General features: G+C 61.6%; 1 protein-coding gene across 1 annotated transcript in view; it reads left to right on the top strand.

The window, feature by feature from the left end:
* The first annotated feature begins 998 nt into the window (after positions 1-998).
* The window catches only part of GFRA2 (GDNF family receptor alpha 2), a 28,047-nt gene continuing 16,292 nt past the window's right edge, over positions 999-12,753 (top strand). The window contains exons 1-3 of the mRNA XM_064472676.1: positions 999-1,082; positions 6,410-6,724; positions 10,382-10,465. Coding sequence (XP_064328746.1) covers positions 1,043-1,082; positions 6,410-6,724; positions 10,382-10,465 — 439 coding nt within the window. The 5' untranslated portion in view covers positions 999-1,042. The remainder of the gene's footprint in view (positions 1,083-6,409; positions 6,725-10,381; positions 10,466-12,753) is intronic.

Genomic DNA, 12,753 nt, shown 5'->3' on the forward strand with positions numbered 1-12,753 from the left:
GCGAGCCGGGGACGAGCCACCCACGTCCCTGTGCCCCCACGGCCCGACGGGTCCCCCTCTCCCATCCCCATGGGAGCAGAGTGGGGGGGCCAGGGCTGCTCCCCGGTGGCCGGGGTGGTGGTGCGGAAGAGCGGGGGTCTCGCCTTTGGCTCTGCAGCCGCGGGGCGCCCCGGGGGTCCCCCGTTCCCCCCCCCCAGGCAGGTGCATCCGCGGAGGGATGGGGAGATAATGGGGGGGTGGGGGTGGGGGAACCCCTGTCCCGGCGGAAGGGCGGTGGAAGGGCGTCCGCGGCTGCGGCTCCCGGTCCCGGCGGAGGGGCGGAGAGGCGCGGAGATGGGGCGGGTGTGTGTGTGTGGGGGGGGGACACACGACGACGGGGCGGGGAGGGGACGGGGCGGCACCGCCGGCTCTGCCCCTCCGCCGCCGCCGGGGCTCGGCGGAGCGCAGCCGCCCCTCGCCGCGCCCCCCTTCCCCCGCTCCCGCCGCCCCCCCGAGCCGCGGCAGCCCCAGGCTGGGCACAGGCGGCGGCAGCCCGGCGGAGCGCGGTGCCCGCCGAGCCCCGGAGCGCCGAGCGCGGGCGGGGATGCGGGAGGCGGCGGCCGGCGCTGCCCGGCGCAGCGGCTGAGGGCCCGGCTCGGCCCCGGGCGGAGCGCTCCCGCCGCCCGCCGGCCTCGCCGGGCTTTGGGACCCACCTCACCGCCTTGGGAATTATTCTTTTTGCTCCCCTCTTTTTTTTTTTTCCTTTTCCCCCCCTTCCCCCCCTTTTCCCCTTCTTCCTTTTTAATTTTATTTCCCCTTCCCCCCCTTTTCCATCCCCTTTTTTCCTCCTTTTTTCCCCTTCCCCCTTTTTTCTCATTCCCCCCTTTCCCCCTTTTTTCCTTTTATCCCCCCTTTTTCCTTTTATCCCCCCTTTTTTCCTTTTTATTCCCCCCCTTTTTTCCCTTTTATTTACCCCTTTTTCCCCCTTCCCCACCCTCCCCCCCCCCTTTTTTTTTTTTTTTTAAATTTTTGCACACGTGAAGGAACGCGTGGATTTACTAACATGATCTTGGCAAACGCCTTCTGCATCCTCTTCTTCGTAGGTGAGTGACCCCAGGGGGAACGCCCGCAGGCTGGGGGGGGTGGAGGGGGTGGGGGGGGCTGCTGTCGCCTGCCAGGGCAGGGTGACAGAGGTGGCATGTCCTTCCCATGGGTGGTGAGGGGCTGCGGGGGCTGAGGGGGGGGCCCGGTGCTCCTCCGAGATGGGCGCTGCTGGGTCTGCATCAGGAAAGGGACAAGGATTTTAACTAGGGTCAACTTTATTTTCCTATTCTCTACCAAACTTTGATGGAGGGGGCACACGGATGAGACCCCAACCCCCCATCCGGGGGCCCCCCGCCTCTGGCACCGCATGGCCGCGATCGCGATCCACAGGAGCCGCGATCAGCTTGTGGCAGTAAAGCCCTGTTCGCCTTCAATCCCCTCTTTCCTTATCAACCTACATGGATTTGCATTTCGGAGGAGCTCTACCCCTCTATCTCCCCCCACGCCCACCCACTCGTGTCTCCCAGCGCCCTCCAGCCGTGGCTGCTGGCCCCCCCCCCACCCCTTCCCACGCCGTGCCTGGGAACTCGGCGTGGAGAATCGGTTGGGGAAAGTTGAGCGAATTGCGTGTGTGTGCGCGCTCGCGGGGAATCGCTGTCCCCTCCGTTGCAATTCGTGCGTGTTCCTTTAGATCATGTGTGAGTTATTTGGGAGCCCTGTCTCTGCCGGGGAGAAAGCGTAGCATTTCTAGGGCAGCCTCCTGCGGAGACGCGGAAGGTGCAGCTGAAAAGGGGGAGAAGTCAGAGATTGTGGTGGGTCTGGGGTGAAAAGGAAAGAAATGAGAAAGGTTCATTTTTTTCCCTCCTCCGAGGCTGGGTGCACGCAGGACCGTGTCTCGGTCGTGGTCCAGATGCTGTCAGGGCAGCGCCCGCGCCCCGCTGCCTCCCCATGGGTGCCTGCGTGTGTGTGATGCCCAGCACACTGCAGCAGCGAGCGCCCGGAAAAAACTCTGCGGAGCTCGCCGGGGCTGGAGGAGCGTCACCCTGCCTGCGAGGACGGGGAGAAGGGACGGGGAGGTGCTGAGGGAGACTTGAAGGTTGGCAGAGCAAACCTCCCTCCAGAGCATCCCACGGTGCGGGGCTGGGGGTGCAGGCAGAGGGACCACCATGCGCGGGGTGCTCGGCAGCCCCAAGGAGGGCTCTGCTCCCTGGATGGAAGAGGGGGGACACACAGGCTCTTCCTCTCCCCTCCTCATCAGCACAATCCCAGGCTGGAGAGGGGAAGGGGTGCCGTGCTGGCAGGGGGGATGCTGGTGCCTCACATGCCTTTGTGTGGGGTGGGACACAGGCCTGAGCGGCGGGGGGCTGAGCGCTGATTTGGGGTGCCCTTCCCCATTACCTGCCAGCAGCAGAGCGTGCCGGGGAGTGTCGCGGCAGGGGGGCACGAGCCCTGCCTTCTGAGCCAGAGAGAGCAAGGAGGGATGCTCTGCGGGCAAGGTGGGGAGCACACGCGGGCAGATGTCTGGGCAGGGGTGGGGAAGGGCGCTCCAGCGCTGGTTGGGGGTGCAGCTGGCCGCTGGCCTTTGTACGCATGTCTGACTCGCTGCTGGACGTCTCACGAGCGAGATTCAGGAGGACAAGGATCTCCAGTATGACCCTGTATACTGGTGGACAGGGACCTCCAGTAAGGCATCCAAACCCAGGTCCATTCACCCTCACAGGGGAGGCTGCATGAAAGCAAGACCCTCTGCGCCCTTCCCTGGGTGCCCCAAAGGTTTCCTGGGTGCAGGGGGGGAGGCTGTCCCCCCCAGCCAGAGGAGCTGCAACACCCCGAGCAGTTATCACTGGGCAGCTGTACCCCCAGACTGAGGATTAGGCATGGGGTGCCCAGGGGACCTCACCCTGCTGCTTCCCAAAGCAGCCCCCCACCACGTGGCCTCGCCGTGAAGAGCCCCGGAGAGCGGGGCCCGGCACAGAGGAACCCCAGCTCTTCACATCTGGGCTCTTCTTTTTTAGGAGCCAAAAAAGCCCTTTGCTTGGGAGAGAGCGATCTCTGCCACAGCGGCCAGGCTGGGAGGCTGCTCGTTCCTGAGCAGTATTTTTCTTTTTGAGTCAAACGGTGAGGATAGATATTTACCTCTGAAGCTGCCTGTGTCCAAAGGTTTCTGGCAGGACCAGTAAAAGGAACCATGTATTATAGATAGAAAAGAGGCAACGCAGCCCGAGGCTGCTGGGGGAAGCTGCGGGAGCTGGAGGAAAGCGGGCCATCGTGTTGTTTGCTGGCTGACTGTCGGAGGCTTGTGTATCTGCCTGCAAATCCTTGCTGTGCTCTGACACCCTGGAGACTGCTGGGGATTAGGTTTAAATTCTCTGCAGATGTTTTATTGATATGAGTTTAGCGAGTGTGTGTCCGTGAGGTGATTTCTTCTGGGTAGGAAAAAACCCCTCAGCCTGCCCCTCCATCCAAACTCCCCACCTTGCCTCTCTGTGGGGGTCTGCGGAGCTCGACCTGGCTTGGCAGTGCTGCGAGCTGGGAGGAGAGGAGAGCCCCAGGAAAAAACACCTACGCAGCAGCCAGGCCTGGATTTGGGGGGACTGAGCTCTCCTGTGCAGGCTGTGAACCGCGGGGAAGGACTGCTCCTACTCTTCCTCCTCCAGCGGGATGGCTTTGTGCCGTGCTCCGGTGTCTGCTGGCGCTCCCGGCTTGGACGCGGTGCAGGATGCTGCAGGCACAGTCCCGGGGCTGCCGAGGGGGCACGCAGCACCCCACAGTCTGTGAGCCGCGGAAGCAAGGCAGCAGAAGCCAGGAGGCCGTGGCCAACTCACCGCCACACATCCCCGCCGGCTCCCCGGTGGGTGGATTTACTGTTGGGCTTCCCATCCCGGCACGAGCGAGTGCCCACCCCGGCCCTGGGGTGTGCCACCGAGGGCGCTGGGGCCCCTCGCAAGGATGCTCCATGTGGTCCAGCGCCTTTTGCACCAGGGCAAGGCTGTCTCCTTTCCCTGCCTGCCCGCCAGCACCTCCGGTCCCTGCCTCGGAGGCCTGTGGAGCCAGCAGAGACGGGATGGAGGAGAGGCTTTGGGAAGGGGCTTCATGGCATCGGCTGGAGAAGACCGAATTGGAGCTGAGACCTGGGCTTGCTCAGGGCAGAGGGCGAGCACCGGGCAGATCTGCGGCTGGTCTGGGCGAGGGCAGCGGAGGAGGAATGGCACATGGTGGAGCTGTGGGATGGCTCTCAGTGACTGGGAACCGATTGCCCTGGGGCTGACGGCTGCAGCAGGAGCAGATTGTCCCAGCTGCTGTGCTGGGTGCCTCGGGCTGGGGCTTCCTGGTGTGTAAAGGTGCAGAGCTGGCCCCTTTCTACTCAAAGCACCAAATCATCGTCCATCTCATGGCGAAGAGCTGGTATTTCTGCCCTGAGGAGCGTTTGGGGATGCCTGTTTCTCCTCCACCAGTCCAGGCTGTGTGTCAGGAGCGTGCCTCCACCTCCTATGGATCCTGCCCGCCTCCCCTGTGGAATATAATCCTGAAAGGCCGAGGAGGGCCTTCCTAAGGGACATGTGCCTCCCAAAATTGGATCTAACGTGGGTGTAGGGGCTCTGCACCGGCTCCTGGTTACCCAGACACCCTCCAGACCTCTCTGAACCCAACGGTGTTTGTTCGGGGGCATCGGCCGAAGATGAGGATGGGATCTGTTCCTCGGCCTGACCGCAGGCAGCGGAGGTGTTTCCACCCGGGCTTGCTGCCTGCCCTGCTTGTTCACCCCCGGCACTGCCCCGTCCCTCCTGCAGAGATGCCCGAGCCCCGAGCATCCCCTCTCCTCTCCCCGTGGCCCCAGGAGCGTGGCCCGACTCGGCGAGGTGGGCAGAGGCGTGCGTGGCCGCCTGCTCCCGTGGCTCCTTGCTCCCCGCAGGTGGCAGGGGACGGGTGTCAGGGTGGTGGCAGGGGACTAACCCTGCCTGCAGGCAGCTGCCTGTGTCGGGGAGCCGCTCCTGGGGCTGCGTGCCAAGCGTGGGAGCTGCCTGCGTGTCCTGGTGGGTGGGTGGGGGGGACACGGGTGGCCCTTGTCACATGCCTGTAGGTGTCACTGTCCCCCTGCCGTACCCGGCCGAGTGGCCACAGGTTGGAAAGGGGCTGGGAGCTGGAGGCTGAGGTTTGCTGTGCCCCTGTGGCCCTTGCATGTGGCAGCCAGGGGAAAGGGAAGCTGCTCCCCTGGGCGCGGGGCCAGCGGTGGGTGTTGCATGAGGTGGGGTCTCCCCCTGCATCACCCTGCGGGGCAGCCCAGGGTGCCCACCAGGTCCCGTTGTGCCCATCTTTGCCTGCGCCAGGGCTTTTCCTGCCTACGGTTGCGAGCTGGCAGATGGGGGGGTCGGGAGCGGCGAGGGGGTCCTTCCCACCCCGTCCCCATCAGTTGGCTGGTGCAGGCATGGCAGGGACCAGCCGTGCCAGCGCAGCCTGTCCCCCTTCCCCATGCACCCGTGGTGGGATGGGCCAGTGGCCTTGCCTGGGATTGACTTGGCAAGTATTTATTTCAAAAAAAACCAAAAGAAAATTATAAAATGATAGAAATAGCGTGAGAGCTGGGGTGGGAAGGGAAGGGGAAGGTCCAAGGAGCAGGCAGTGGCTGTGCATGGGCCTGGGCCGGGTGAGCTGGACGGTTGCCACCCCGAGGGGCGGCTAGCATAGAGGCACGCAGGAGGCCATCCCCGGGGAAGAAGAGTTTGTACCGAGCTGCAGCCGTTCTGCAGCCCTGCCAAGCCCGAGTGCTCAAAAACCCATGAGTCAGATGCCCTAAAAATCCCGTGGCGGGCCTGAAAACGATGAGCTGCAAAATAAAAACTTAACCAGCAACGTGCTCAGTGAGTTTGGATGGGCTTTCTGCTTCCCTTGACTCTTGAGAGGTCGTGCGTGGAGGTTCGTGTCCCCAAGCACCAGGGCTGGAAACATGCTGCGTTTGTTTATTTGCCTGTTTGGTTTTAATAAGAAACAGAAAGTCCCGTGGCATCATGTGTCTCCGGGAGCGGAGGCGTTGGGTTAACCCTCCACCTTCCCCGCCCCACGCCTCGGGGCACGTCACCTTTGCCAGGGTGCCCTGTGACATCCCGCTTGCTTTTTCAGGCCATTGGCTGAATTTAGTTGAATTTAGCAGCCCCCGGTGGGGTTATGGCTGGGGACACAGCCAGGCTCGTTTTAGGCACAACGGAAGGATGCTCCCCCGCGCTAGGGCCCAAAGGTGGCTTGAACGCCAGGGACCGGTCGGGGACCGTGGCTGGGCACGGGCTGATGTGTGGGGTCCCAGGGAGGGGATTCGAGGGGTTCGCCCCACCTGGTCGCCCTCCCTCACCTCTCTCTGCCCTCGTCTCTCCTTCCCCTGCCCCTCGCCCAGATGAGATCCTCCGCTCGCTGGCTGGTCCCCCGTCCCCACCGGGGCAGGACCCCCATGGCTGGCGGGTGCCCGTGGACTGCGTGCGAGCCAACGAGCTGTGTGCGGCGGAGCCCAGCTGCAGCTCCCGGTACCGCACGCTGCGGCAGTGCCTGGCCGGCCGCGACAGGAACACCATGCTGGCCAACAAGGAATGCCAGGCAGCCCTGGAGGTGCTGCAGGAGAGCCCCCTCTATGACTGCCGTTGCAAGCGAGGGATGAAGAAGGAGCTTCAGTGCCTTCAGATCTACTGGAGTATACACCTGGGGCTGACCGAAGGTACGGGGCAGGGCTCTGCGGGGTTGCAGTGGGGAGGAGGGTGCTGGAGGAGAGGTGGTCCTGACTTGCCTCGAGGCTGGGAAGCTCTGAGGGCACCTCGCTGCTCTAGGAAAAATGGGCTGAGCAGTGCCCTGGGCTGCATGGGCACCCCAGGAAAGGCAGGCGGTCCCCCCTTTCTCAGAGGATGCTGATGGGGGCCAGGCTGAGAGCTGGTGCGCCCAGCGTGGGCACAGGGCAAGGGAGAAACAGGCGGGGGGTGTTTGCAGCAAGAGCTGGTCGCTGTCATGGCAGAGCTGGTGTACCTGGGCATCCGAGCACCTGCAAGCCGGGGCAGGGCTCCTCTCCGGCTGGGCTCCCTCCCTCTGCCTGCCCCAGAGGAGCTGTGCCCATGGGGTGCGGAGGGAAGCAAGGCTGGGGCATGGCTTTGCACTTCAATACCAGCTGTGGGGATCTCTTGGGGCGCAGAGGTTGTCGCTGTCTCCTTGCCCCCCCCCCAGCCCCCCATTAGCCCTCGCTCCGGTGGGGTTTGTGGGCTGGGGAGCAGCAGAGAGGGCTCGCTGGGGTCTCGCCTTGCGGAGGGGCGATGCGCCAGAGCCTGCTGTGATTGCAGCCTGGCGAAGGAGTAAATCAGAGGCTGGAGCAGTGCAGGTAATTGAAATTGGATTTTGCTAGCCCAGGGCTGGTTTGTTCATTGAAGGCAGGATTATCTACTGCCTAAAGGCAGGGGGAGGCAGTGGGCTTCACCCACGGCCCCTTGCCCTGGGGCATCACCAGGGCTGGGGCTGCCCCGGGGGGCTCATGCTGCTGGTCCAGGGCTGCAGAGGGGCACTTTTTGTGCTCAGAGGAAGCAACCAGCTCGGAGGGGCTCAGCTGGAGCCGGTGCTGATGCTGGTGGTGTTTGCTTTGCTGCGCTGTGGGCCCTACCCCCTCCTGCCACCCCTGCACAGCTCTGCCAGCGCCCGGCTGGCCCCAGACTGGAGAGGAGCAGAGCCAGTTTAACAGTATAGATCCCTTTAATGGGCTTACGTCTGGCTCTGCGTGTGGAAGCTCAAATCCAGCTTCAGCTTGTGCAAAACTGCCGGTACCAGAGCCCTTGAGTTGCAGCACGGTCCTCGCAAGGGCATGCGCCCACCCGCCCTGCAGCCTGTGAGCAGACGGACCCTCGGCCACCTGCGGCACCAAGCGCGTTGGCAGCTTGGCCCTGCTCCCACCCATGATTTGGGCCTGTAAAAATGCCTGTTCCTCTGCTGTTTCATTACCCCGGCTGAAAGCCACCTCCTTTAGCGGCTTGAGCTGAAGGGGTTCATTTGCTGGAGCCTGCGGAGGAGCCGCCAGCCCTGGCAGCCGCGTTCCCGCAGCGGGCGCAGGTCTCTGACCTCCCTCCTGAGCTGGGACCGAAGCCAGAGGAGGTGGTGGTGGTGCTGGGAGGGCTTTGGCGGCAGCGGCGAGGATGTGGGGAGCTGTACCCAAGCATGCAGCCCCCCCGGGGTGAAATTGCCTTCAAATCTGGGTCAGCACAGGGACTAGTGAGCCCGAAAACCAACCCAGAACAGGAATTACTGCTTAATTGTTTTCTACCCCTCATTAGCAGCCTTGATTCAGTAATTTCAGAGGGTTTTACAAACATGAATGAAGGATGCTTTACTGCCTGATGGGTACTCCAGGACCTGTACCTGGAGGAGGAGGAGGAGGAGGTGGGAAAAGCAGTGTTTATACCAAGTCTTAAGCAGAGGTGGAAGCTTTGGGGAGATCCAGCAGCTCATAGCTTTAACGTGCATAAACCAGTGAGTGTAAAAGCAGTGAGGAGCTCAAGGTAGACCCTGATCTTCTGCTGTTCAGCGAGGATGCTGTGCCTGGTGGCCTCCCGTCCAGCTCCTCGGCTGCAGGAGCTAACCTGTCCCTGCCATTAAGGAGGACTGCTTTCACTCCAGCCTCCTTCCTGGAGGTTAATTGCATCTCAGCGAGCTCAAGAAAAGTCCACTGCCCTTTTAATGCTCAGTAATTTTCCTAGCAAGCAGCAGGATTCAGCTAGTATTTAATTATTTATTGCATTGGCAAAGCAATATACTGGGAGGTTACAGTGTTTCCTAAATGCACTTTAATAAAGGTGCTATTTGTCATCGGAGCATTAGGAAACCCGGCGAGGCGAAGGGAACGGTTGGCCTGATGCTGGAGGACTTTGCAGGCTGCCCGGAGCGGGGGTCCTTCCCCGTGACCAGCACCAGGAGCAGGAGCTGCCCTTGGCGCCGGGGGGGGCTGTTGCCCCCATGTAGCATCACCCTGACGGAGGTGGCAAGGCCAAGCGTGGGGTGATGGGCTGAAAACCCACGGCCGCTGGAGGCAGCCCAACCTGGCATCCCACCGGGGTCTCCCCGGCTGGCCACCCACCTCTGCGCCCCCAAATTTCCAAGGAACACCACTGAGGAGCTGCTGGGCTTGGAGCAAGCCCTCCCGCGTTGCTCCCCGCCTCTTAATGAGCTTGTTTTCCTACACAGGGTTTCAAGTGGCTCCTTAATTATGTGGGATAAATGCGGCCGCCTTGGGCTAATAATAACTCGGTAGAGCATGTGTGGGCTGGAGCGGTCTGGGCTGCCGGTGTCCGTCCCCGGGGCAGCCCAGGCTCGCCCGCAGTGAGGGCACCCGGTGCAGGCAGGGATCCTACCGAAAGGGCTGCCAGGCACAGCGGAGATCGATGTTCCAGGCTGCTGGTCAGCCTCTGACTGGGGCTTTCAAAGTCCAGCCATTGATTTTAATTTCTATACTTTTTTTTTTTTCCTTTCCTTGTGGCTGCTGGGGTTTAAGGAGAGAGTTTTCTCTCCTGCGAGCCGTGGCCAGCTCTCCTGAAATCAGCATTTTCTGGTGATACATGCAGGGCAGGCAGCAAGAGCATCAGAAGCAGCATCTCTCCATCTCTGAGAGGTGGGAGAGAGGGGGTTTGCTCCCAGCCTGGGGACAGACGGACGGTGCTCGAGCTCCCTCTGGAAAGTGAGGGTTGCGACGGAGGAGCCCCTGGAGGAGTGCAGCGTGGGTGGATGGGTGGTGGGGATGCTCTGGTGCTCAAATGATGAGGGTCTGCATTCCCCCACTGAAATATTTCCATTTTCCCAAAATGCATCAGAGGCAGAGCAGAGCAGAAAACAATCTTTATAGTGTTTTTTTAGGCAAATGGGTTTTTGGGGTTTTTTTTTTGCAACAAGAAAAAAAATAAACCAGCATTGAGTACAGACCATAAAACTTTCAGCTTGCAGCTGGCCCAGCCTCTGTGGACGTATTCAGGAAACATTGACCTTTTAAATCTAAATCCCCTCAACTCTTGAGGTCAGTTTGAACACAGCCGCTGCCAAACCTGACTTGCAGAAGGAGCTGAGCTTGCAGCAGGACCCAGCCATCAGGCAGCTGCAGGCAGCACCGCAGACCTGCCTGCCCGGCCACAAACTTCCAGCCAGCAAGAATTAAGCTGAGTTGGTCCAAAATGGGCTTCTCCTTTCATTGCAGGGCAGTGATTTAAATGCTTTTTGGTTTTCCCTTCCCAAATTGAAGATCGCCATGGCGGGAGGGTGCCTGCGTCCGGCCGTAGCCTCCGCGGTGGCTGAGGTTATTTGCTGTGGTTTTTAATTTGCTTTTTCTCCCCCTTCTTTTTCTTCCCTCCCACCCTAGGAGAAGAATTTTATGAGGCTTCCCCCTACGAGCCGGTCACCTCTCGTCTCTCTGATATATTCAGACTTGCTTCAATTTTCTCAGGTAATAAAAGCAACATGCTTCTGCTGTTTTATCTTCTCTTGCTCATGAACGTAGACCTGCTACCGAGCTCCCTGACGAGGAAAACCTGCAGTTCCTTCCCCCGTGGCTTGGTCCTTTGCCCCTCCAGCTCCTATGGCCACTCTCCTGCCCAGCTCTTCTCCCTGTCACCCCAGACCCGATGCCTTGAGCATCCCCGGGGTTGACACGTGCCCCCCTGCAGCTGGCTGGGGTGCCAGTGCCTGGCAGAGGGGAGCGATGTAGGGGCTGGTTCTGGAGTGCTACCAGGGTTTGATGCCCTTTGGGACAGATTCTCTCTGTTTCAGACCTTCCCAGCGGGATCAGATGTTGCTGGGAGCGGGTGATCCCCAGCTGAGGCGGGGGCTTGCTTTGAGCCCCTGCCCAGCAGTGACAGTAGAGCCACGGGCAGCAGCCCCCTCCTTGGACTTCCAATTTCCCTCCAGGCTGTGATTTAGGTTTTTACCTTTTGGACTCAGCTGCCTCCGACTGTGGGCTTGTCTCAAATAGCTGAGGTGGGCTGGAGAGCCTGTAACTCCCTCGTTCGTCTTGCTGACGTGTCCCCTCGCCCAGCCGAGTGTCACGGCATTAGGCAGGGCAGGAGGGGGAGGCGCAGGCACAGCCCGGGCTTGGGGGGGACCAGACCCTCCCGCTGCCCATCCATTGCTTGATGTAAGGTGTTTTGCCTTCTGGAAGATTTGGGACTGGCAAGACACCCTGTCTGTGGGGAAGCTGGGGGGGGACCCTGTTAGTGTCCCTCCCCAGGGTGGCTGGCCTCAAGCCAAGCTATGGGATGGTGCTGGGAGAAGGATGGCGAGCCCTTCGGAGCATGCCTCTGCCTCCTCATCCTCCTCTTGGGAAACCAAACTCCACCATCGTCCTCAGGAACTTTTTTTGCCATCTATTTCCATGACAACCCTCCATGCTGCCATCCCCCCCCCCCCTTCCTCAAATTAGGTCACGCAATGCCTTGCCTTCTCCTTGCTCTTTCTCTCCTTAACCCTTTCCCCGAAAGCCACCCGCTGCTGCAGAGTTTTGGGGTTCCCTGCGTCCCCAGACTTTGCGGGGCACACACGGGCAGAGGGTGCTGGCACCCCGGGGACCCCGCAGCGATGCTGTGCCCCCTCCCCAGGCTGTGCAGCCCGGCTCGTTTGGGGACACCTCGGAGGTGGGCTGTGACGCCTCATCCCCTCGCTGCCGTCACCCGCTCCTGAAGCCAGTTTGCCAGGCTCCCTTCGGGGAGCTTAGCACCGGTTTGGGATGACAAAACCACCCCCTCCCATCTTCTGCAGGCCTTTTTGGATTACATTAGCGTCAAGGAAATATTTTAGCTGCCGGAAAGTACGAAAAGCAAAGTGTCTGGAGTGGGGGATTAAACGCTCATGGTTGATTTATTCATAAAAGCGAAGCGAGAGGAGAAGGAAGCCTGTCTGGCAATTTTGGGGCTGGGGGAAGGGGGAATTGGCTGCTCTTATGATCCAGAGATGTGCCGTGGCCGTCGGGGGTGGCCTTCACGCTTCTTCCACTCCTCCTCTGTCCCCCTCGTGCGGGGCTGGAGCGGTGGGAGCGGCGAGCGGCTGCCCCCCGGCACCCCCAGCCCTGACCCCGAGCCCAAGCGATTGAAGCAAACGAGCTGTTAGTGTTGTTTCCGGATAAGGAGGCTGAGGCAGAGCGCTGCTGATTGCCTCTGGGGGTAGCGGAGGGATTACTTTACCTTTCTAGAAAGAAGGGGCCGTGTAAGTGCGGGGAGCGGTGATGCACGCTGCCGCGCTCAGGTTGCTCTCGCCCTCGATGAGCCGCCTTGCGGGACCGGGGGGGGGCTGGCGGCACCGTGAGCGAGCGTCGCAAGCGAGCATCGCCCCCCCCGTGCCCGGGGCTTTGCTCTCCCAGGCCCCCCCAGCGGAGCAGAGCATCCCGGGCTGGCGGTGAGGATGCTCTACAGTGCCAAAGGGTGCTGGAGCCTGCCCTGTAGAAGCCACAGCCTCCAGGGAAGAAGGAAGAGGATCCAGTTGGGAAACAAGCCCCACGCTGTGCTTCTGCCTGCGTGGGCACCAACACCGGGCAGCAGCACCCGAGGGCCCCCAGACCCAAGGGTGTCGGACCCCCAGACTCAGCCCACGCTGCACGGCACGGAGTGGGCTTGCGGCAGCGCTGCCTTCCCCATCTCTGTCCTCCTCCTCCTCTGCCCCTGACCCCATCCTGTGCCAAGAAGCCAGGCAGAGACCTGCCGACGGGACAGCTGGTGGCACCGGGTCTCCCAGCGCAGTCCCCTC

This window comes from Phalacrocorax carbo, chromosome 24 (assembly GCF_963921805.1).
Source record: "Phalacrocorax carbo chromosome 24, bPhaCar2.1, whole genome shotgun sequence".
In the NCBI taxonomy this organism is placed as follows: Eukaryota; Metazoa; Chordata; class Aves; order Suliformes; family Phalacrocoracidae; genus Phalacrocorax; species Phalacrocorax carbo.